The 26,088-nt window shown below is 44.9% G+C and overlaps 1 protein-coding gene across 2 annotated transcripts; it reads right to left on the reverse strand.

The window, feature by feature from the left end:
* On the reverse strand, positions 1-25,750 carry NSFL1C (NSFL1 cofactor). Of its 2 annotated transcripts, XM_080686947.1 has the most exons (10): positions 25,568-25,750; positions 23,192-23,289; positions 15,965-16,039; positions 12,939-12,971; positions 12,188-12,353; positions 11,467-11,559; positions 9,840-9,949; positions 9,336-9,473; positions 2,168-2,332; positions 1-407 (listed from the first exon to the last, which is right to left on the reverse strand). In XM_080686947.1, exons 1-10 carry the CDS (start codon positions 25,667-25,669, stop codon positions 245-247), a joined length of 1,143 nt encoding a protein of 380 aa, XP_080543073.1. In that variant the 5' UTR covers positions 25,670-25,750; the 3' UTR covers positions 1-244. The 2 variants fall into 2 exon arrangements, with proteins under 2 accessions (XP_080543073.1, XP_080543074.1); XM_080686948.1 differs by lacking the exon at positions 12,939-12,971 and having other exon boundaries at positions 25,568-25,748.
* Between the last annotated feature and the right edge of the window lie 338 nt (positions 25,751-26,088).

The raw sequence follows: 26,088 nt of genomic DNA on the forward strand, positions 1-26,088 counted from the left end.
TTCAATTTTTTTAGTTGTTTTTATTATTATTTTTTCTTTAAAGTCCATTGATCGTCACAAAAACCCAGGAAATGCAACTAAGGAGAAAACAAATGTCCAACGGAGATCTAAGAACCCAGAGCTACGGAGGAGACGGCACTGGACTGCTGGGTGTTCAAGAGGGGGCGGAAGGGGCAGTCTCCATGGGGCAGCTGGCCATGGGAAACACAGGAGGAAGGTGAGGCCACCTGGTAGGGCCGGGTGGTTATGTTAATCGCTGCACGATGACGGCGTTGAGCAGGTTGGCTTCCTTAAGGGTCTGGTTCTCATCAGCCAGCTCTTTGTTCGGGAAAGTAGTCATGAGGACAAAGCTGGTGGCAGCCATGGCCGGCCGGGCGTCCACAATGAAGAGTCGGATGTCACTGATCCTGGTGGAGCAGGGGTAAGTGGGAAGTGGGTGAGCAGTGCCCTTCTCTGCTGCCCACAAACCCCACCCTTCAGAAGGATGCATCACATCCCCCAAGCCCCCTCCCTGGGCCCCATCTAGGGAGTGGCCAAAGTTCTCCTTTGGAAGCCCATCTGAGCAGGTCACTCCTTGCCTAAAACCCTTCAAGGTTACTCTCATTTTCTTTGGGAGAAATGCCCATCTCCTTACTGTGGTCCCAAGGCCTGACCAATTTTACACCACCCTTCTTTCAGTTCCTTATCATGCTATGCTCCCTGTCTACATTTGAGTCCCTCTTTCTACAGGCTCCTCTGCCTGATTCTTTTCCTGTAATCCTAAACAAACCTTAGGCCTCAGCTCAAATGCTGCCTCCTTGGAGCAGCCTTCCCCACAAGCTCCATCCCCTGATCTTGCTTCCACAGTCCTGATCAAGTTTGTAATTAAACAATTTTGGGATATGATTAAAGTCTGTCTCCCGCTGTAGAACATGAATTCCATAAGGGCAGCAAATATTATGTCTCTTAGAAAATCACTAAAACTATTAGTGAGAAGAATCACTGAAGGTCAGTAACCCTTGAGTGCCAGGAATCCCTACTCTAAATACTGCTTGTGTCCTGAACCTGGTGACCATGAGAAGAGTCAATTGAAAGAGCCAGCCTTCTCCCCTAGAGTGCTTAAACAGAAACTTCTTTCTACCTCCAACACTTAAAATTTATGCAATTCACAATCTGGCACATCTAAGGGCGTAGACATCCATGACATAGTCTGAGACTTCCAGCAGAATCCTCTTACCCACCAGCTGGTAAACTCTTGGGATGGGCTGGTCACCCGGGGGAGTGAGCAACACTCATGCTGAAAGGCTGGAGTTACTGAGTGAAATGAAACTGAGGCAAAGAACTCAGACAAGTGGCATGAATTAATTCCCTTAAACACAAAGCACCTGACAGTGCAGTGAATAGTTCCTACTGAACAAGAAATGTTTGAACAAAGATTCCATGTGCTCCTGGGGCCTGTTTCACAGCTTACCCGACATGTGAACCTTGTCAACACTCAAGGATTGTCAAGCCATTCATTGAGTCCCACATGTGGGTTCTGGTTCACCTGGCCTATGATTGATGACATTTAGACACTGCTGGTCTAGAAAAAGGAGTTGTCAAATATCTTTACTCTATCTTCCCCTGCTAATCACTTAATCACTCTGAGTCTTTAAAATGAGGGAGGCAGTTTGCTTTGATCCAGGCCAGATGATCTGAGATAGTAGAGCAGGTGTTCTGGAATTCTCAAATGCCAGATCTGGAAGAGACCTTAACAGCCTGGTCATTTTCAGAGACCCCTTATGGGAAGGAGGTGGAGAAAGCCATGGGTGGGATGCTGGTACTGTGTCTCCTCTCCTCTCTATCAAGCACAGCTGTTCAAATTTTATCTGTTCTACATTTGGGATTTAGCATGAGATTTCCTTTGAACAAAGAGTTTGATGGCTGAAAAATCCCTAAGGAATCCAATCCCCTAATTTTACAGGTAAGGAATGAGAACCACAGTAGGCAAGAGAGCAGTCACTGGCCACATTTAATGGAAGTAGGGGCCAAAAGCTTCAGACTTGCATGCTTTCCATTCCACTGCCTCCTTTTCGAAAGGCATGGAGTGCCTGCTGAGGTTAGAAGAAAAAACAGTCCCCTGCTTCCCCCTTTTGTGGGAATCTCTGGGACCCTCCTAAAATAAGGTAGGCCAGACAACATAAGGTACCTGTGGCTGTGATTAAATTTCTGCACCAGCCTCCCGCCATCAGCAAGCCGTATTTGGATGTTTGTGGTAGGCTGTGACTCGTCGATTGAGATGGAAGAGCTGGCTTTGGCTTCATTTTCTGCTTGCTGTGCTGGAAAGACGGTATTCAATACCTGGGGTGCAGTGCTGAGGAGAGAGGATCGTGTCAGGACACTAACAAAAACAAGGCCCGTAGCAGAAGGGAAATCCTGTCTTAGACTTTTACTAAGCATTTGCTGCACCTGGCATTGTGTTTGGTGTTGCTGAAACAGGAAAGGCTAAGACAGAATGCCTGCCCTCATGGAACTTACAGGCCCAGCAGAATTTGCCTCAGACTCTGTGTTACTGCTAGCTCCCCCTCACTCCTAGTAACATTGGGCAAGTTATTCAATCCCCTCTTCCTTGATGTCCTCACATGAATAAGGGCTTAAAGAGAGGAAAGCTGTATGCAAGACAGCCTGGGGTGGCAGAGACCATGGCTGAAACTTGGAGGGTCCAACAAACCAGGATGCGTTTAGCTTCAATGAGAGAGGTGGAGGGCAGAATGGGGAGAGGAGCACTCTAAGTCTGCACTGGAGGCAGCCTGGCAGTGGCTGATGGGACATAAGGGATGACTCTTTCTCTGTGATGGAATTTTCAGGCCTGCATTCCTACTGAAACCTCACTCATGTGTCTATTTCATACTCATGTGCCAACTATGAGAAAGGGGGGTGGGTGCGGGATTTCCTGAAGACCAACTAAGTGCCCGGCACCATAGGGATTGATTATATCTTATGAATAAGACATAGTGTCTGCTGCAGTGTTTAGAGCTCCCAGATGGACCAGGGCTGGAATTCACCCACTAGCCATGGTGTGTTCAGCAAGTTACTTAAGCTCCCTTAGTTTCAACAAGGATAGTAACAAGGATTTTTAACAAGGGTTAAGGCTACCAGTCTTGCTCAGTTTTTGTGGGAATTTGAAGAATGAATCAAATAAAGCAATTAGGGTAGCTGACAAACACAAAATGTACATAGAACTCCCAATTCACTGATCTTTGTCTCTCTCCTGTAAACCAACATACATCTCACTCGCAGCCTTTCTCTTAGCAGATGCCTTGGCCTAGGCCTTTGCAGATCTTGTTTCCCCTCAAAGCCTCTAATCAGATCAGTCCCTATACCTCTCCCTTCCCTCTGATCTTTAAACCTAAGAAGGGTACTCTTAGCACATTCAACTGGAAGTCAATTCCCAAGTGTGCTTCCTGGGGTCCTAGTCCCTTGAGATATCCAGGAAGGTTTCAGAAATGCCACATATTACTACACCAGCAGCATCATGGGGCACTAGCGTATTAAAGGTCTTGAGAGATTGTGCAGTTAAGGCAAACTTATTCTAGCACCATGTCCTTTTCATGTTACACTTGTTGATCTCTTGCAGAGAATTTCAGTCTACCAAATGGCAGCCATTATTATTCAGGAGTCAGTGTGATGCTGGAGAAACAGCACAAGACTGGCCATCTGGTCCCAGCTCTACCACTAAATTAAACAAGAGGACTGGCCTTGAACAAGTCACTTGATTTCCCAGGGCTTCAGTTTCTCCATGTGTAGCACAAGGAACTGTTCTGCTATGAGGATTAGATAAGATAATGTATGCAGAATGCCCAAGACAAGACACTCCATACAAGAAAGCAACTGATATTTTTGGCTTTCTTCCTATCACAGCCTCTTGCATAGAGCTGGTGCTCATCATTAGAAGGTCAAAGAAAGCATGACACATGGACTTGCCATGCGTCTGACTGTTTCTCTTGCATACTCTGAAAATAAGGTGGGTTAGGGAAGCATGATGAATGTAGTGTATGTTTACGAAGCACCCATTACCAAGTTGGACCCTGTGCTGAGCACTTTACAAGTATCAGTTCATTTAATCCTCACAACAGCCTGCGAGGAAGGGATTCATCATCTCCACTTACAGATGAGGAAACCAAGGCACAGTGGGATTAAGCAACTCTCCCAAAATTCCAGTGTTGGTTCTACGTGAAGCCAGGATACAATCCAAGCTGTCTAGCTCTAGGTCCTGTGCTCCTAACACTTACCACACTCTCCTGCCAGGTCTAGGAGTCAGACAGACCTAGACTTGATTTCAGAAACATTACCAAGATGAAATTGCCTCATCAATAAAATGGGAGTTAAACAAAATCTCCCATAATTACTAATAGCTAAAAATAATGCACCATACCCAGAATATAGTAGAAACACATATAAAAGTCTATGCGGCTATGGAAGAACATCCAGGGTAGCCCTAGCTGGTTTGGCTCAGTGGATAGAGCGTTGGCCTGCTGACTGAAAGGTCCCAGGTTCGATTCCGGTCAAAGGCACATACCTGGGCTGTGGGCTCGATCCCCAATGAGGGGCATGCAGGAGGCAGCCAATCAATGATTCTCTATCATCATTAATGTTTCTATCTCTCTCTCCCTCTCCCTTCCTGTCTGAAATATATATACATATACCAGGGTAAAATGCAGTATGGAGGGAACCCAGCTCTGCACTGGCCTTGGGCGTGACTTGACTCATGGACAGAGAATTGCACAAAACAGAAAAAGAGAGAGAGAGAGAGAGAGAGAGAGAGAGAGAGAGAGAGAGAGAGAGAGAGAGAGAGAGAGAACAACTCATAGACACGGACAACAGTGCGGTGATTGCAAAGGGGAGAGGGGATTAGGAAAGGTGGAGAAGGGTAAAGGGGGTATAAATGGTGATGGACAGACTTTTACCACTTTGGAGTGGTAAACACAAAATAAGTGTACAGATTATGTGTTTGTGGATGAAAGGGGCCACATGCTAACCTGACAAGCTCAGGGAAGGCCTGCATGGCAGTCTTGCAAACTCAAAGACCTAAGTAACCACAAAGGATGGTCTGAAATTAAACTTTAACTAAAAGCAGTTGGGGGTAGTCACCTCCTAGGCCTGTATCTTCATTGACAAGGTCAACCTTTACCTTAACCAAGCCTGTCTTTTTGCATCTATGGTAACACATTCTTGAAACGTCTGGGTAACTTGTAACTTCCCTTTTTCTGGGACCCTTGGGGCACAACCTAATGTGCCTGGATGCCAGGACAGATACCACAAACTCCTCTTGTTATTGTTGTCATGTTAATTGTTGACTGTTAACTATCCTGCACCCACTTAAGTATGTGTCTATCATTTTGCTTTTTATCCACTCCTAGAGGTTTCCCCACTTTGCTTTCTCCTACCTCTCTTGTCTATCACCAATGGATTTCATGTAACCCACCTGTCTCCTTCTGTGATTGCAATGTATAAAAATAGATGAAAGACCGCCATTCTCTGGAGCATTATCCTAATTCATTGAGATACTGCTTCCTGGCAATTGTCGAAAGTTTGGCTAAAATAAACTCACAAAAATTCTTACAGGTTTGAATGTTTTTACATTAACATGTTGTAGAATTATGCACCTGAAACCTGTATAATTTTGTTAACCAGTGTCACTCCAATAAACTCAATAACAAGAAAAAAAAGCCTCAGAATCCTTATTTGTAGAATGTGGATCAAAACAGGATTAAAGGCCATAATACATATAAAATGCTTAGTATAGTACTTTAGTTAACTGTAGAACAATCAAATAGCTGATTGCTATCATTCTTCAAGGTCCTCTTCCACTTATGTTTGCTTAAATGATGGACTCAAATCACTCAGAGATGCTACTGTCTACCCATGGGCTGTAAATGGAAGGTCACCTGAGAGGCACTCCGGCCTATGCTGAGAGGTAGGGAGTGGAGGAGAAACCTCAATACCGGCCTTGTGATTCTAATTTGAAACAAGACATTCAAAGAACATTAGATCTATATTGTTCTAATCATCATGTAGGACAGCCATGTGCATCCATTCAAGGGATGCCCAGCCCGTGTCTGGTGCTTGAGAACTGCTATCACCTGAGTCATTCCTCTCCAGCAGTGGCTGGGCCATCTGTAGCAGTGAGGACACTTCATCCAGGGGCAGGAATGGTCAGATCAGATCAGACATCTATTAAAAAAGGAGTTTCTTTAACTGTCTCCCTAAAAATATCATATGAGTCACCGGGAAATTGAGTCTTACTCAGATTAAGAGCTTGAAACACCTGACTGCTCATTTCCTTTGTAGTGAAAATAAAGCGGACAATAAGATGCTTTGTTTCCACAATTATAAGTTCTGAGACCCTGCCATCAAAATTGACTACTACAAAGCAAGGGGAGCAGCCAAAGCTCATCCCCACACTGTAATGACCCAGCCCCACCCAAGTGCAACTCCTGGTGTTTGTTACTCAAACTCAAATAAATGCAGTCTTATCCAAACCTTCAAATTAGTTCCCAAGCAAACAACTGCAACAGCTAAAACAATAAAATAAGTGTAATGTAACTGAATTTTTTTCAACTGAGAACAACCTATTCATTCACTTCAAAGTATTTTTCCAGATCATTGGAGAAAAAAAAACCACGTAATTTGCTCTCACGTCAATGTTTTTTCTCTCTCCCTTAAAAAACAAACAAACAAAAAATCAATTAAGAACACATTAAAAAAACACACACCAGCCCTAACCGGTTTGGCTCAGTGGATAGAGCGTCCGCCTGCGGACCGAAGGGTCCCAGGTTCGATTCCGGTCAAGGGCATGTACCTGGGTTGCGGGCACATCCCCAGTAGGGGGCGTGCAGGAGGCAGCTGATTGATGTCTCTCATCGATGTTTCTAACTTTCTATCCCACTCTCTTCCTCTCTGTAAAAAAATCAATAAAATATATTAAAAAAAAAAATCATAGATCTCTCACCAAGCTCTTAGTCTTAATTAAAAAAAAAACACAAAAAACAAAAAAACACACACAGCAGAACTGAAATAAAATGAAAGTGGAACTGGCAATGAACATTTATTTAGCTGACAAACACCACACCTGATTATCAAACTCTGTCTCCATCTGTGGGTTCATCCTCCACACTAATAAAGTGTGTATTCCCATCGGCTAAAACAGACTTCCTTAAAAATATTTTCATTTTTTGAGAAGTGGAGTCTTGTACATATAATATTGTTGGATCTTCTAATAAAAGCATTTCCTGTTAGTATTATGAAACTGAACAATCCCCAAACTTCATGGTGTTCTGAGCCTTTCCCTATAATTGCTGTTGGGAAAAAAACTGATAAAACCTTTTTTTGGAGGTCAATTTGACAACGTAAAAATGTAAAGACCGCCCTAACTGGTTTGGCTCAGTGGATAGAGTGTCGGCCTGCGGACTCAAGGGTCCCGGGTTCGATTCCAGTCAAGGGCATGTACGTTGGTTGTGGGCACATCCCCAGTGGGGGGTGTGCAGGAGGCAGCTGATCGATGTTTCTAACTCTCTATCCCTCTCCCTTCCTCTCTGTAAAAAATCAATAAAATATATTTAAAAAAAAAATGTAAAGACCTTTGGAACCAGCAATTTTACTCCTAGTCCATGATTAAGGGGCATATAAAGATTTAATTAGAGATATTCACTACAATGTTGTTCATAATACTGGCAGCTGCCTAAATGTTTAACAGCAGAGACTGGTTCAATTATAGCACATACATAGGACAGAAAATTATATTAGCATTAGAAATAAAGTTATAGAAATACTTCTGCTGATATGGAATGACAGCAAAACTATATGGATTAGACAAAACAGCAGGTGCTAAAAGAGCACGTTTACACACATACTATAATATATGTAAAACTAGAAGGATACTTCCAAGATACTGACTGAATATACCTGGGAGTTAGGTTTAGGAATAGTTTTTATTCTTTATCTGCATTTTCTAGTTTTTTAAAAAGATAAACACATTTCAATAAAAATAAAAGAAAAAATTATCTGGTGCTCTACAAAGCTTACCATAGCTGATAGGAAAGCTACAAATGGACTACTTCGAGAATAGTTGTCCTGGACTAACCCAGGACCCCAATGTGGTAGGTGAAATGATGAGAGCAGGATGGACTTAACTATGTTGGTTTTGGTAAATTATAATCTGTTGGTCTCTAATGCCCTGAGCTATGACCCTTGCCTCCGATGAGGCATGATGGCCGACAGGGAGGTAGAGAATCCTAGGAGAGGGCCAGCCAGCAGCTCAAAGAGCATAGCTGTTGATAGACCACACTCTGATCCCTGCAGATGAGGGTGAGAAGAGCAAGGGCCATGGAAGAGCTGACAGATCTAAGTCAGATCTTGCAGGACTGTGGGAAGGAATGCCAATTAGAAGGCCTGGGTTCTGGCTCCAACACATACCAGTCATGTACCCAAGGGTAACCCTAAAGTCCAAGAGCCTCAGCTTTCTCTTTGTAAAATAAGGACTATGCTCCGAGTGCCTCTCATGTGTACTCAGTTCCCTCTGAAGAATAATGGTCAAGTGACCCCATGACCATAGCCAAAAGTGAATGGGACCCGAGAGAAGGCAGCCTGCATATAGGATGGTCAAGGGTCTGGTGGAAGAACTCTGCCTATCAGAGGTAACAGTGCCTATCAATTAACCAGATCCCATCAGGGGTCTGAATGCAAGATGGAGGCCGTGCCAAAGGACACAGGCAGAAAAGTCACAGGAAGTGACAGAGTGAGTGTCAGGAAGGAGCACAGAAGTAAGAGATAAGAGCTAACATAATGGTTGACCAATAGCCTGCACTGCTCAACAGTATCCTTGAGCTTTTCTGGATCCTGAACAATGCTGCTGCAGGGCTTGCTGGGAGGGAAGAGTCCAAGATTCCTTATTCCTCCTGAATCCCCATTTCAGATGACCTGAGTATGTGTGTCTATTTCAGCCTTAAGCCACAAGGCTTCACACTCTAAATTACTGAGTCAAAGCAGCAATGTGTTACCCTTACTGCTTACACCGACTGCTCATTGTGGGGCTGCTGTGTGCTCCTCGAAACAATAATCAAGGAGGTAAGGACTCTCATCAGTCCCATTTTATAACTGGGAAAACTGAGGCTATACAGTCCAAGGTCACATGGCTAGAAAATGAAGATTTAAACTCAGGTCTATTAACATCAAAGTCCACATTCTCCATAATTTTCCTCCCATAAAAATAAAATGTGAAATACTTTGTAAAGAGTGAAGACTTATACAAAGTGAGCAATACACAGGATATGCTGAGCCTAACAGGCAGTTCCGCTCCTACCTGTGCTGCTCCTTACCTGCCCAGTTTCTGACCCTCGCCAGTGAAGGCTTTGAAGGCTCCTTTGGGCTTCACAAAGTCCTCATCTCGATGGTCCTCCATGTCCAAATTCACCTGCCCACCATGAGCTAACCTCCGGAGCTCTGCTGGCACCTCCCTGCAGCAGAAAATGCAATGTTGGGACCCACACAGAGAAGGATGGGAATGACAGTGATAGTATAAACTTTTCGGTGAAAATCATTGGGCCCCCACAGAAAGCTGGCTACTCTCATGGCTATCTGTTTGCCTCCCCTTCTCTCTTGTCTACTCAAAGGCATGGTAGAGACCTGTATTTATTTGGTCACTTGGTTCTGCTCAAGAACCAAAGAGAAAAAGACACAGAAGGTTTTAGGCGCAGATCTGTGAATCTGTACCTCAACTGTGCTAAATCTGCTTACAAATGTTTACTTCTTAAATAGTAAACATTCAGATCACCCCATCTCACTCGCTGACCTGGAATCTAGAAGAGGATTTTTCTGCTCACCCTCTGCGGATTGATTCCAGAAACTGGGCATTAGATGGGTCTTGGTAGCTTCTGAGTTCACCATTGTCCAGGCTGAATCCACTCTTCCAGAGCTTCAACACTATATGAACCTGTGACAAGAGGAGGTAAGCAGTCCATACGTTGTCAGGAACCTCGCAAGCACACCATTGTGAACCTGCAAGTTAGCATGTTTTTACTATTTGGCTGTGCCATTATTAAAACACAGACAGTCAGCCTAGCTGGTGTAGCTAAATGGTTGAGCATCAACCCATGCACCAAAAGGTCATAGGTGCGATTCCCAGTCAGAACGTATGCCCAGGTTTCCGGCTCAATCCCCATCAGGGGGTATGCACGAGGCAGCCAATCGATGTTGATGTTTCTCTCTCGTCAATGTTTCTATCTCTCCCTTAACCTTCCTTCCCTCTCTCTCAAATAAATAAATACATAAATAACGCACAAATATTAATGTACGCTCAGGAAATAACCAATCAAGTAAGTATTAACCTAAAATAAAATAATATGGCACAGATTAAGAGAATGGGCTTTAATTTAAGCAGACCTGGGTCTGTGCTTTCATTTTGCCAATCGCTAGCTCAGTGGCTGCTCTGAGCAGATGACTTAATTGAAACTGTGGCTTCCTCATCAGAAGGGTTGCCAATGTGCTTGGCATGTAGTTTGTGCTCAATTAAACTACCTATGGACTATTTGGCAGTCATTAAAAATATCTACAACTCCCTATATGTATTCATGGAAAAGGGTCTAGAAGGCTAAAAAAACCAACGTATTAGCAGCTGCCTCAAGTGAATAGAATTTCTATTTTCTTCTTCCTAGCCTTTTATTTTGGAATAAAAGCAAAATGATTAAAAAACAAATACATTATGGAAACTAATGGTGACAAGGCTATATGAAAAAATTTATGGCCCTAAATGGTTTGTCTCAGTAGATAGAGCATTGGCCTGCAGACTGAAGGTCCTGGGATCGATTCTGTGTCAAGGGCACATGCCCGGGTTGTGGGCTCGATCCCCAGTAGGAGGCATGCAGATGCAGCCGATCAATGATTTTCTCTCATCATTGATATTTCTATCTCTCTCTCCCTCACCCTTCCTCTCTAAAATCAATAAAATATATTAAAAAAAGAGAGAACTTAAAAAAAGTTTATGGCATTAATATTAAATTAAAACAACCTCAAAATTGTTTATATAGTATGATTAGTCTTACTGGAGGGGGGACCCTTATGCACAAGGACAAGAGAACTGGATAATAAGAAAATTTTCTTTTTAAAGTTGCATTTCACACCTCTTCTGGTGGTCTGGAGATCATTCTTCAGCTGTGCTTATCCCACCAGACAACCCTGAATATACTGCCCCTCTGCCTGAGATCCATGAAGTGCTAATTGACTCCTTTGTTTGTCCATCCCCTCTGCTTATCCCTTCTCAGAGCCCCCTGCCCAGCCAGATGAAAGCTACCTTAGATTCTCAGGTAAGCCTCTCTGTTCATGGGCCACAGCAAGGGCACTGTCTCTTCCCTTTCACAGGCTGCTGGTTCACGTGTAACATGACCAGTCCCCTCTGAAAAATGGTAGAACAGTTCACAAACTTCCCCCTAAGGAAGGTAGATGCACACTCACATCTTGACTGGAATGCCGCCTCCTTTCTCCTGCTACGTAAGCAGACTCTTCCTCTGGTGCTGCCCCAAGGCGGTAGCCACCCCCAGCAAATGGCTATAAAAGAAAAATTCATAAAGACTTGAAGAATGGGTCAATAGAGGTGGGGTTACTCTATTGATGTAGTAAAAGCTCGTTAACTACTAGATTGACTTTCCATAAATGTAGAGCTACAGGCCCAGGCGGAACTGCAGAGCCATTTACATGCCTGGTCATTAAGTGGCCAGGATTAGGGTGAGAACTGGAAAAGGGAAATGCTGCTTGGCTCAAGAGGACAGTTGCTCCCAGCTCTAGTTAATCATCACCATGTAGAAAACGGTGTATAAGATAACTACAGAATTTCTGATTTTCCCAAAGAGACAGAAATCCAGATTTTATATAAAACAGGTGCCAATTAATTCAATTAAAACAAAATAAAGCAAAACACTAAGTCAAATTGGATAGGCCATATAAAACTGGGTTAGGTTCTGCACCCAATCCAAACCACAGGTCACAAGTTTGAAAACATTGCTCCAAATCTTGATTTCAAATTAAAGGATGGGAGAAACCGTACTGCTCTTCTGTGTATGAGAGTAAGCGACAAATGAAAAACAAAACAAAAATTCAGTCACTACTGGGGTGAGGAGGGCCTCCTTCTCTTGCTGGAACCTGAGTCCTGTGGACAGAGATGACCTTCTATGCTCACTTTTGGTTTACTGGTCTCTCCAGGGCTCTTGGTCATTTGCTCCACAGCTACAGCTCCATGTTCCTTGGCACCTTTAAATAGATCATCCACCAGCTCATTGGGACTTTTCTTCCTGGGAGGGCCAACAATCTGTTGTCCACTTCTCTCTGAGCCTCCGGCATAAAACCTGTGCAGAAAATACACATCTAACACCAAACGCACTTGAAAACACAAATACAGTATGTACCAGGTTCTGGGCACATTGAGGAGAAGGGTACTATGCTCATCTTTAAGGAACTTACTATCTAGTTGGGGCAAATGTAAGGAGGCAGGCAGGCATAATGCAGGGGGAGCAGCAACAGGCCAGTATAAGGGGTCCTCTAGGAACACTGAACTGGGGAGGACAATCAAGGCTTCCTAAGAAAGGTGTCTTCTGAGCTGAGTCTTGAGTAAGAGGATGAGATTATCAGGTGAAGAAATCAGGGAAAGGCATTCCAGGCATGCATAACAACAAGTCAGCTCCGGAGAGTCCCACTGGCAATTAGCCATCCGGTGGCCAACATCTCTCCAGAACATAGCAACTATGGTCACAGTCAGAAGCAGCTACCACTAGCAGTTCTGTGTTAATGGTGACAATGGCATAGTTAGTACAGGCAGCGAGACTCCAGTATTGGCTCTGCTGCTGAGTGACCCCGGGCAAGCCAGTGCATTGCCCTGTATCTTATTTTCTTTGTCTCTGAAATGAGAGGGAAGAACCACATGCCCTACCTACCTGCTCCTTAAGTCAGGGCCATGAGGTTCAAATCAGCAGATGTATGCAAAAGAATAAGCACAAAGTAATGCACACATGTAAGGTGGGGTGATATAGCACCAAGAGCTCACCCAAGCCTTACCTCACCTTGCTATTCTTGTGACATATACTGGGGGGCACTGAGGTGAGGGTACTGGAAAAGGTCAGGGAAGCTCAAAAACAAGCCTGAAGATACCCACATTGGGTGTTGCAATGGGCCAAGCATGGCTTGAGATTAAGTTAGCACTTTTTTACCTGGGTCTGAAAAACAGGAGTCACATAGCCTGGCTAGCTGCCTCCTTATTACTCCTATTCACAGCTAAGTCAATAGCATTACCTGGGTAGGGGGAATTAAGAACCTATAAAAATAAGTCTCAGCCTTTCATTTCCTGACATTCCCTAAGAAATGCAAGGCAGCCCTAACCGGTTTAGCTCAGTGGATAGAGCGTTGGCCTGAGGACTGAAGGATCCCAGGTTCGATTCTGGTCAAGGGCATGTACCTTGGTTACGGGCACATCCCCAGTAGGGGGTGTGCAGGAGGCAGCTGATCGATGTTTCTAACTCTCTATCCCTCTCCTTCTCTGTAAAAAAATCAATTATATATATATATATATATACACACACACACACATATATATATATATATGTGTGTGTGTGTGTAAAAAAAAAAAAATGCAAGGCAAAGCTATAGGCTTTGGCAAGAACACTACCACCAGAGTCATCAGGTCTAAAATGCTGAGGAACCAAGGAAGTAATTAGGAGGTGAAATGAAGGGTCAATGCCTGGAAGAACAGGTCATTTGGGAGCTAGGCAGTCACATACTTGATGACATTGCCTGTCACTCAAGGAGTGTAAAACCCCAAAATTAACATTTCTTTCTCAACCCTGAGTGTATCCAAGAAGGCTGAAGGCAGTGTAAAGTGTATTCAGATGAAATCAGAGAACAAAACACATGCAATTTCTCAGCCCACTTCCCAAAGAATGACCCTGATAAGCTAATTGCATTTCCATAATGGTTATTACACAATGTTCCTTAGGAATGTCTGACAGACCAAGGCAGAGTCCACGGAGAAGCAAAACCTGTGAAATGAGGCTGCAGCCAGTTCATTCTTGCTCATTCCAGGTAGATGAAGTTTTGCTCAATGGACTGTAAGGGATCTCCAAGCCTTGCTTATGAACTAGGGGCCTGTTCACCAATTGCCTTAAAATCATTCATGCCCATAGACCATGGACATACACAATAGTGTGATAAAGACCAGAGGTGGGAGGCGGGAGGGGGGGGAGGGGTTGCTCAGAAGGGGTCAATGGGGGAAAAAAATGGGACATCTGTAATACTTTCAACAATAAAGATTTAAAAAAACAAACACTAAAGTAAATTCATTCAAAAAACAAAACAAAAAACATTCATCATTCATGGCCATGACCTGGAATTTTCACTTCTAGAAACTATTCTAAGAAAATAATCTGAGCCGAAACCAGTTTGGCTCAGTGGATAGAGCGTCGGCCTGCGGACTGAGGGGTCCCGGGTTCGATTCCGGTCAAGGGCATGTACCTTGGTTGCGGGCACATCCTCAGTGGGGGGTGTGCAGGAGGCAGCTGATCAATGTTTCTCTCTCATCGATGTTTCTAACTCTCTATCCCTCTCCCTTCCTCTCTGTAAAAAATCAATAAAATATATTTAAAAAAGAAAATAATCTGAAATGTAGTGAAAGATTAACAGACAGATATGTTCACAGCACTAATATTTATAGTGGTAAAAAATGAAACAATCTAAATGTTGGACATCCATATGATGGATTATTATAGTCACTGAAAACACTTGTAATTTTAACGACATGAAAAAGTATTTAAGATGTAGCAGTAACCGGACAGAGCAAAAAACAAAATTATCTGACCATCACCATGTAAAATACAGTATATAAAGCAAAGTGTATTTATACACAGAACCAAGACCAAGTGAAAATAGGCCAAAATATTAATGTAGTTACCAAATAGTAGATGAGTGTTTGTATTTTTATTACACTATTCTGTATTTTCTACAATGAACACTAATCTCATTATAACATTCCTAAAAGTTAAAAACAAACAGTATGTGTGTGTGTATAGTGGGGGAAATAAACATTTATAAGCCTTTTATTGTTTATTATGTGATGTATTGCTATTTTATTTTATTTTTAAATATTATTTTATTGATTTCAGAGAGGGAGAGAGAGATAAAAACATCAATGATGAGAGAGATTCATTGACCGGCTGCCTCCAGCACGCCCCACACTGGGAATGGAGCCCACAACCCAAGCATGTGCCCTGTCTGAAAATTGGAACTGTGACCTCCTGGTTCATAGGTCACAGCTCAACCACTGAGCCATGCCAGTGGGGAATGATGTATTGATTTTTTTTAAAAATGTGGTGTTTTTACTGATGTTTTTACAGGGAGAGGAAGGAAGAGAAACAACAATGTGAGAGCAGAACATCAATCAGCTGCCTCCTGCATCCCCCTACTGGGGATCGAGTCAGCAACCTAGGCATGTTTCCTGACCAGGAATCAGACCAGCAACCTTTAGGTGCACAGGATGCTCCATTGAGCCACACCTGTCAGGGCTATAATGTATTGCTTTAATTAAAAATAAAATGCTGGAAAGAACTATACCAAAAAATATTGATACCTGGTTACCTCTGGGTTGTGGTATTATAAGTTACTTTTTTCTTTCTTATTCATTTGTTTCCCTTCTCATAATTTTCTTCAACAAATAAGTATTTTAACCATTAAAAACAAAAATAAACCCCGAATATACCAAAATAAAAGCAGTAGTAACAGGGGATAGGGATTACTTCTAAGCTATCTCTGGGAGGAGGGGGAAACTGTTTCTACTATGCGTGTGACTAGTCCACAGTAGTAATAGCTAATGATAACCAAACATGTTTATCCTTCTAGATGATTTACTCATTACCATGATTTATACATTATCAAGGACTTTTCCGTGGACTGTGCTCCCCCATCAAAGACTCACCTCTGGCCCTCTTCCTCTTCCTCATCTTCATCTTGGTCATGAATGAGGTCTTTGAAGGATGTTACCCTGTTATCGCTAGAGATGCAGAAAAGAACAAAATTATCTCAGGGAAGTTCATAAAAGGTAACCCCCATCACCAGCTGTTAAGGAGTTGAGGACACTGGAGTTAGATTTTTTAGTGGACAGGAAGAGGATCTTTGTAGAAGACAGTTAATCTCTCCAAGTTCATATGTAAAATAATGTGGCATTTATTTCTTCAAGGTGACACAGGATTGAGAATAAGTTCAGAAAGGGGGAGAGGAACAAGATGGGGGTCTGCACTATTTAAAAAACTTATTAATGACCCTAGCCGATTTGGCTCAGTGGGTAGAGTGTCGGCCTGAAGACTGAAGGGTCCCAGGTTCGATTCCGGTTGAGGGCACATTCCGGGTTGTGGGCTCAATCCCCAGTTGGGGGCATGCAGGAGGCAGCCAATCAATGATTGTCTCACCATTAATGTTTCTATCTCTCTCATCCTCTCCCTTTCTCTATGAAATAAATGGGAAAAAAATTTTTTTACAAGAAGTATTTTCAGTGTTCAGAAAAAAGCAGAGTTGTCTGAGGTGTGGTAGAGAGGCACACAAAAAATGGGTGTGTGAAGGATTAATTTCCTCTGCTGATGTTGTCTTACACTGCCACTTTTTTTCTAGTTTAGATTTATCCACGAAGAACCATCTTAGTTTTTCAAGGATCACAAGACACACATTTTATAAAAACACTAGAGGCCCGATGCATGAAGAGATTCGTGCAATAGGCCTTCCTTCCCTTGGCTTCCAGCACCGGCTTTCCTCCGGCACCTGGGACCCAGGCCTTCGCTCCGGCCAGAATCTGCCTTCTTTGTCATCACAGCAGACTCCTGCCGGAGTCTGCCACTGCCATCTTCGTCTTTGCTGCAGACTCCAGCCGGAGTCTGCCATCTTTGTCTTTGCTGCGGCACTCTGCTCCTGTAGATCCCTTCACCCCCCGCCCTCCCTCTCATAGCAGGTGTCCTGCCCCACCTGGCCACTCCGCGCCTGGAGCAGCTGGGCGGCCACCATCTTTGGCCTTCTAATTTGCATACTCACTCTGATTGGCTGTGGGCGTAATGGAGGTACGGTCAATTTACATGTTTGTCTATTATTAGGTAAGATCAGAGGCCTGGTGCATGAAAATTCTTGCACTGGAGGGGGGGGGTCCCTCAGCCCGGCCTGCCCCCTCACAGTACAGGAGCCCTCAGGGGCGGGAGGCGACCCCGAGATCTGGGGAAGGTGATGCCCATCACACCTCTGCTGCTGCCACTGTCGGCAGCGCAAGCCTCGGTCGGCCCTGGTTACCTGAGTCTCGGGCGGCCCTGGGCGGCTGGGCAGCCGCCATCTGTGGCTTGCCTGCACCTTGGGCGTCGGCTGGGCAGCCTCCATCCGAGGCTTGCCTGCACCTTGGGCCGGCCCTGGGCGGCTGGGGTGCTAAGGGGATTGGGTGCCGCCATTCTTGTGGCTGTGGGCATCACCATCTTTGAGGGCAGGGCAGTCAATTAGCATATTCCTTACTTATTGGCTGTGGGTGCCTCCATCTTTTGAGATGGTGTGAGGGTCAATTAGCATATTCCCTCTTTATTAGGATTTTCTGTATTTCTTAGGAGAAAATAATTGCATTCCTATGAGATGGGGGCAAGAGGGCAATACAGATTTAGTGAGGCTAGACAGAGAAGGAAGAGTTGTTTAGGAAAAAGTTCTAGTTCAGTCTTGAAGATTTATTTCAAGGAAACAAGTAGGGGACAGAACAGGCTTTGAGGTTCCATCAACTAGAAATGGGAGGACAAAGACCAATTGATGAGGCTAATACATCCCCTGATCAAGTTAGTTGAGAGCAACTTCCTGGGCATTTTTTGATGTTCTATATGACAAGGTAAAAAAAAAAAAAATCCTGTCTTTCTGTTGTTAAACATCTTTTTTTTTTTTTTAAATATATTTTATTGATTTATTTACAGAGAGGAAAGGAGAGGAATAGAGAGTTAGAAACATCAATGAGAGAGAAACATCGATTCAGCTGCCTCTTGCACACTCCCTACTGGGGATGTGCCCGCAACCAAGGTACGTGCCCTTGACTGGAATCGAACCTGGGACCCTTGAGTCCTCAGGCCGACGCTCTATCCACTGAGCCAAACCGGTTAGGGCTGTTGTTAAACATCTTCAAATACACATGTGTACACTTGCTTGAGCAAACCACTTGTTCTGGATATAGGTTTGATTCTTTCCCCCAAAGTTTTTATATCTAGACTCTGACATTACCTAATACAGATTCTGATGTCCACATATCTGGGTCCGATCCCAACTTAGCCTCCTACCCTAGGACTTTGGGCATACTAATAAAGTTTCTAAGCCTTTGTTTTTTCATGTGGAAATAGAGATAATCACAGCACCAACCTCATAGGCTTTCTGTGAACAACCGGGGTACTGATGCATAATGTAGCACATTTCAAGTACTTTTCTTGAGCAGTGGCCCTCCAAGTGTTGGTCCTTGGACTGGAGCATCGGTATTACTTATGAAACTGTGAGAAACGCAAACCTCGGGCCCCACTTTAGACTCTTCAAACAGAAACTATGGAGGAGTGTCTAGCAATCGGCTTTTAAGGAGCCCTCCAAGTAATTCTGATGCATGCTCAAGTTTGAGAAACACTGCTCTGAGAGTTACCTTAATAGTATGGATGTCTTGAGGACACTGCCAATTTCAGAATATTTTGTCTCTGTCCTCCACAAGTTGTCAAAATGTCTCAGAAATCTCAATTTTTCAACATCAAAACTCTATCTCGCAGGCTACCCTGGAACCCTGAAGTGGCACAAATGTCCTTTGTCAGATCACATTTTCTGCAGTGCGGATTATCCAATATGGAACCATTAGTCACATGTGGCTACTGAGCATTTGAAATGTGGTTAAGTACAAATACTTAATTTTAATTAAACAACCACACGAGGCTAGTGGCTATAACGGACAGTATAGCTTTAGATCAGACAATGGTAGTCCCTGAAATTCTCAAAAAGTATATTTTGTTAGATGGAAGAAAAAAACAAAAAACTGCTACCTCTTGGTGGACCCTGGACTAGGTACAGGGGTGAGAGGTGCTGAACGGGAAGTAGAAGTAACTCTGGAGTTAGACAGACTTGGGCTTGAATCTGGCATAAGAGCAACTGTGAGTTACTCAACCTTTCTAAGGCTCAGCATCTTGACCTGTGAAATGGTGAGCACCCTACCTACTTCCACAGCTATCCTATATATCCAATATAATCCTATATAATAAAAGCATAATATGCAAATTGTCCCCTTGACCAGGAGTTCAACTGCTCGCTATGACATGCGCTGACCACCAGGGGGCAGCGCGGAACATGGCGTGTGTTGGCGAAGCAGCACTGGCATTGGGTGGCAGTGGAGGTGCTGCCGGCCCCAACAAGAGCAGGACCGTGGCGGGATGGTGGAGCAGTTGAGCAGGTGGTGCCAGGTCAAGGCAGGTGCGAGTGGGGCCCAATCGCCCCACCGATCGCCCCACAGATGGCAACCAGTGATGGTGACAGGAGTAGGAGCCGCCACCCAGCTCCCAGGTGCTGAGGGAACCAGGTGGGGGCCTGATGACTCAGGTGGAGGGGGGCGTGTGGGGGCCCAGGGGCCCAAGTGCTGCCCAGGGCCCAGAGGTCAGCTGGGACCTGCCCTTCCACGACACTCGCGCTTCTATACCTGGCTAGGTGTAGGGACCGCACCCGTGCATGAATTTCATGCACCGGGCCTCTAGTTGAGATATGAGAACGTAAGTGAGGATATCTGGCAGAGCTAGACAGATGTGGGTGTTCCTGAAATACTAGCTCCTACCACTTCTTGGGACTTATGATTTACTTAGTGATAAAAAACGAAGTTAAATGTCAGGGGAAGAGTTCACAAAAACACACTAGAGATGTTACCGAGCAGAAAAAGGATAGGCGTCAAATAAGTGAATTATAGTTGTGACTGGAGTTCTGAGGAACAGGGTTATGGTGTCCTGCCTATGGGTTGGGGATAACATGCTCAATAGGGAAGGTGGGGATGGAGCAAAACCCGGAAAGAAACAGGAGATCTGGACAGGCAGAAAGCCAGAGTAGGCATGCCCCATCAGATAAGAGGCTCAAACAAAAGCAGAAGAACCAAAAACAAGGCAAAATCGAGACACCAAGAAATCAGTGAGGTAAATGAGAAAAGGGGGGTTACGATTAGGATGGCAAGTTCACTGCACTCTGGAGGACCCTGAAAGTCCACAAGGAGAGGCAGGACATAATTCAGCTGAACACTGAATACTGGAACCAGAATGCTGCATTTAGATCCTTGTTTTACTAGCTGTGTGATCTTGGGAAAATGCCCAGCTTCAGTGTCTTCATCTGTAAAATGGAAATAACAGTATCCACCTTATAGAGTTGTAGCGAGGCCTAAAGTGATATACATAAAGACTTAATCCAGTGCCTGGTACTTGGTAAGTGCTCAATAAATGATGACTGTTACTATGAAGGAATTTAGATTTTCTCCTGTAGCAATGACTAACCTTTATGTCCTGAAGACCTTTGAGAATCTGATAAATGCTATGGATTTCCTTGCCAGAAAAAATACTACAAACAAATTTTTGCCTACAATCTCAGGTAATTTATGAACCTTCTCACATTCATTCCAAGGATTTGTCCAAAGAGTTCAGAGCCTCCCCACTAAGAACCTTGCTCTAGAGTCAAAGGAGTAACTTACTAATTGTCATAACTGTCATTCATAGCAGCGCGACATGAAAGATATCTGAGATGAAAGAGAGTGGAGCACGGGGAGAGCCCAGAGGAGGCTAAGTGTCCTGCAACAGTCAAGTCAAACAGGACTGGGGGTGGGAAGAAGCAGGCCCCACACAGAATCCCTTTGAGGTGCTAGCAGAGTGGTCGGCAAACTCATTAGTAAACAGAGCGGCAAACCGCGGCTCGCGAGCCGCAGTTTGCCGACCACTGTGCTAGCACAAGCTCGGCTTCGGAGAATGTTGTCAGTGTTTCCTTCTGGACAAGGACAACAATGCAACAAATTGCCCTTCCTTTCCCTCAATGCCAAGTCTGAGGTTTAGCCAAAGCAATAAAGCAAGGCCTTTGGGTCTGCATGTGTTCAGCCTTTTATTGCCCTCAGTCTTAACATTAAACTCTCCCATTTCCTTGATTCTTTTACTTTATGTCTATTTCTAAATATGTATACTTGCTGTGAAATGACAAGAAACATAAAGAAAAAATGGGGAAGGTGAGAATGGATGCCAGTAATAATAAAATGATAATAATAGCTCTTCATGTTCAAAGTGCTTTGTAAGTATTAAGTCATTTAATCTCCTATTTGGTAGGGACTATTATCATTCCCATTTGACAAGTGAGAAAAACTGAGGGACTGAGATGTTAAGTAACCTGCCCAAGGTCACAGATCTCTTAACCACTCCCTTAATAGGACTTTGGGATTACTAGAGAAGAGAGGTGTGAATACATGACTGACATCATAGGCTAAATTTCAACTTCTCCCACTCTATATCTCTGACATGCCAACACCCCAACAGTAACCTGGGGTGACTATGAAAGACTCACACCCCAGGAGATCAGCTATTTATACCAGCAGCTGCAAGAGCCCTTATCCTATAACCATGTTCCAGGCAGTAACAACCTGATGTGCCATTAAGGACATCTCACAGGTTAGCACCTACGAATAATGAAAAGATCAGTTGTCTACAACCTCTTTCCTCTGGAAATGGGAGATAGGGAAGGAAGTTAAGCAAGCAATGAGATCTGGGGTTAGTGTTCTATTGAAGGGAGGAAATGTGCCTTGGCTAGTGTTGCTCAATGGTTAAAGCACCAGCCCAAGCACTAAAGGGTTGGAGGTTCAGTTCCCAGTCAAGGGCTCATACCTGGGTTGGTTTCAGGTTCATTCCCGGCCGAAGTCAGGGTGCATGCAGGAGGCAACCAATTGATGTGTGTCTCTCACATACATCAATGTTTCTCTTTCCCTCTCTCTCTGAAAATTAATTGAAAAAATATCCTCAAGTGAGGATTAACCAAAAAATAAAATGAATGAATGAATGAATGAATGAACGTGTAATTTAAGGCTCAGAAACACAATTAGCAACTCACTGGCAAAGAAACACTATATCTATATTCCAGGATTGAAGTCAAACCCAAATACATTTGTTTTCTATAAGACTTTTTTTTCTTAAATGTATTTTTATTGATTTCAGAGAAGGGAGAGGGGGAGATAGAAACATCAATGATGAGGATCATTGATCGGCTGCCTCCTGCACACCCCACACCTGGGATTGAGCCTGTAATCTGAGCATGTGCCCTGACCGGGAATCAAACCATGACCTTCTGGGTGATAGGTCGACACTCAACCACTGAGCCATGCCAGCTGGGCTCTAAGACTTCTTAATAGGGTAATGGGCATCCTAAAATGTCAACAAACGAACAATTCAAAACAACAACAAAAGCCCTTTTAAAGTCTAATCTTGTACATCTACAGCACCCCTGGAAGGAAGTCCTTCAGTTTCTACTGAAACCTCAGAGATGGAGGCCACTCCTCACTTTCATAAATAAAAGACCCTCAAACATCTTAAAAGGAGGTTCTGTGGTTTCCCCCAGGACGATCATAAACCACACTCACTAAGAGTCCCCACTGGAGAGTGTTCTGCATATCTCTACAGGAAAGGAACAGCGAGGTCAAACAGGGTTGGATTGGGGGAAGGCAGGCTCAACACAGAGTTCCTCTAAGGCAGTGGTCGGCAAACTGCGGCTTGCGAGCACATGCGGCTTGCGAGCCGTGGTTTGCTGCTCTGTTGACTGAGTTTGCCGACCACTGACCTAGACTCTCGATTCCAATAATTACAGGCTGTTGTTGTTCCTTGTGATTAAGCCCCTATCCCAGTGGTTGGCAAACGCATTAATCAACAGAGCGGCAAACCATGGCTCGTGAGCCACAGTTTGCCAACCACTGCTCTAAGGTGCTAGCACAAACTTGGCTTCTAAGAATGCCACCAGTTTCCTTCTGGACAAAGAACTAGGACCCACCAGTCAGTCTAACTTTGTCACTGAAACCCATTGGTCCATATCCCCAGGCCTGAACCGTCTGTCAAGTTAGGAAACAGCTCCTCATCACTACTGGAAGCACACCTATGTAGCAATTATTGAAACTGGCCCTTACCTGGGGACTGTGCCTCTGGATAATGAACTGGGGGTTGCCTGCGCAATGGTCACAATGTCTTCGTCCCCTCCATCCTCATAAAAGCTCGCTAGGGCGATCTGAAACAGAGAGGTAGTTACCTGGGATCCTTACACAGGCCTTCATCTAACACAGATACCCTTTGAGTACAAAGGAGCAAAGACACAAAGATATGGCCCACACTATGTATCTGAGGGTCATAGAAAATTAGACCAACTGTTACCCGAAACAAATTCCACCTACTATAAGGGGGAAAAGGCAAGAGGGAAGGCTAGGATGGAGACACTCATTCTCATTTTATTTAAAAACATGATCTAGGAAAAGCCGTGTACAATTATTGAGCACTTACATGCCACATTGAGTGTAACTGCACATGTGCCAACTCACTTCATCCTCAAAGAACCCTATGTAATTTTAACTACTATCCTCTCATTTTGTAGTTAAAACAGAAGTCCTCAGAAATTAAGAAGACGGCCAAGGTCACACAATTGGTAAGGAGCAGAGCCAGGTGCCATCCCAGGCAGTGTGCGCAGGCTCTTGTTCTCTGCTCTTATGTGACAGCCAGGAGTCAGGAACTGTGAGGCCAGTCCAGATGCTACTTCTACTTTCTCTCTGAGGCTGTTTCCTACCCATCCCACCAAACCTGCACAATGGATGAGGGAACCCTTTAATATTTATACAGAGTCATGTCTTAGCTTTATACACAAGGAATATGGAAGTCTTTTGGCCATTTGTGATTGCTTCTCTCATCGACTCAATGGGCAGGCATTTACTAATCACTTACTTTGCAGAGAAATAGAGCACGGAGGTCTACAGAGATGAAAAAGACATGGCTTCTGTCCACAAGGTCACCAGCCTTAAAGGAGGCAGTGAGCTGTTATGGGACATAATCATCCTACTAGGAACTGTGTGCCTTCATGGGATATAAAGTAACTTGCAGGACACAACAGGCTTGCCAGGAGAAAGTGTGCAGTCATGGGATATGAGTGATTGGCACTGAGAGGTGCCTTCATTCAAGTGATGGCCTGGCCAGGCAAATCATGTCACATGCGTGACACTGTTTCCCCACCTACAGTGTGAGGAGACTGGGGCTGATGACGTGCTAATTGTAACTCTGTGAGCTTCTAGGTCTTTCAGGCAGAAACTGCACTTTGTATTTCTGCCCTGCACGAGAGCTTTGCTCACACCGAGTCTGCTGAGGTGTGATGCTTTCTCTCTTTGGGGAAGCAATTTAAATGGTGGAGTCAGCAGACCCAGTACAAATCCCAAACTCACTACTTATTGACTGTGTAGCCCTGGTATATCAATTACCCTCTGAGCTTCCAACTCCTCCTCTTAACAATAAGGCTAGTCTTAACCTCAGTGTTGCCAGGATTAAACGAATCATCATATGTAAAGTGCCTGGCATATGGTGGTTAAGAAGCTGGGTTTTGGAATCAGACATCACTGAGTTCTAATGTTCTCTCTTCCACCTGGTAGGTAGTGAAGCCTTGAGCAAGTAACTTAAGCTCCCTAAACCTTAGCTGCAAAATGCAAAGTTTAAATGACTCAAGACACGTAAAGCAGTTAGAACATCATCTGGTTCTTGGTAGGTGCTCAATAAACATTAATCATCCTCTACCCAAGATGTACGCTGGCCAGGAATATTTATGCAATTCTTTCTATGATTTTTATGTGCCGGGCCTTGTTCCAGATACGGGTGATTAAACAGTTTACAGAAAAACCCTGTGTGTGGCTCATCTTAACGTCTTAATAAGTATTTATGAATATTTAATACGTGCCAGTGAACTAGACAATAACCTCTACGAGACTTCCATTTTACAGATAAGGTAACTAAGAAAGATAAATACATTCCAACCTTGAGCCACCACCCCGGGGGTAGTTTCTCCCAGCAATTAGGTAGGAGGGGGCGTGGGCCAAATTCTTCGCCGGGCTTCTCCCTCCTCCTACGGTCGGAAATGGAAATAAACGACCACCTGGGCCCCACCGCTGCTCCACTGCGGAGCTGGTCTCTCGGCCCGGCCTCCGACCGAGAATCGGCACGGCCGCCACGCCCCCAAGGTCCCCTTATCCACGCGGGTGGCTGCAGGTCCCACATCTCGCTGGCCCGCCGAACCGGAGAGGCAGGAGGGGAAACTGAGGCCAGGCAGGGCAGGTCCGGGCCGGGGCTGCCCCGCGTTTTCACACGACCCAGCTGAGCTGGAAACGCCTGGCAAGCGGCCGCAGGCCCCTAAGGCCTGAGTCGGGCCGCGGCCCGGCGGGATGACTGTGCGCTTCGGCCACCACGGGCTGGACGTGCCAGGCGCCCGCGCCACGCAGCCCCCGGCCTGCCCGACGCAGCATGCCTCGCGGCCCTACCTGCAGATCCCAGCCAGCCGACTCAAGGAAGAAGCGAGCCCGGTCGTCCTCGGTACCCGTCACCGCCACGAACTCCCTCAGAGCCTCCTGCCTCTCCGCCATTTTCGCCGTGTGCTCCCCAAACCACTCCGGTCGTCACTGCACAGCCTCAGCCGCTCCGTCGCGTTCCGCCCGCAGGTGGGTCCGGCCCAGCTGAGCGGCGCCCGCCCTCAGGCCCCGCCTCACGCGGTGCCTCAGGGAAAGCCTTCCGTGCTGGAAACGCCACCGCTCCGCGCCCTCTGGCGGCTGTGGCGCAGAGCGGCAGCCCAAAGGCGGGGGTTGGAGCGGCACGGAGGACAGGCCGGGCGGGTTTGAAACGTTGGGGTAGATAGAATGCAGGATGGCTGAAGGAGTCAATTAATCATGGACTCATCCGGTCTTTGCATTAATTTATTCATTTGTTCATCCACTTGTTCAAATATTTACGGAGTATTATCAAGGGCCTGATGCTCTTCCAGGGCTGGCGGTCCGCAGCGAGCAAA

Source organism: Plecotus auritus, assembly GCF_963455305.1.
Source record: "Plecotus auritus genome assembly, chromosome: 8".
NCBI lineage: Eukaryota > Metazoa > Chordata > Mammalia > Chiroptera > Vespertilionidae > Plecotus > Plecotus auritus.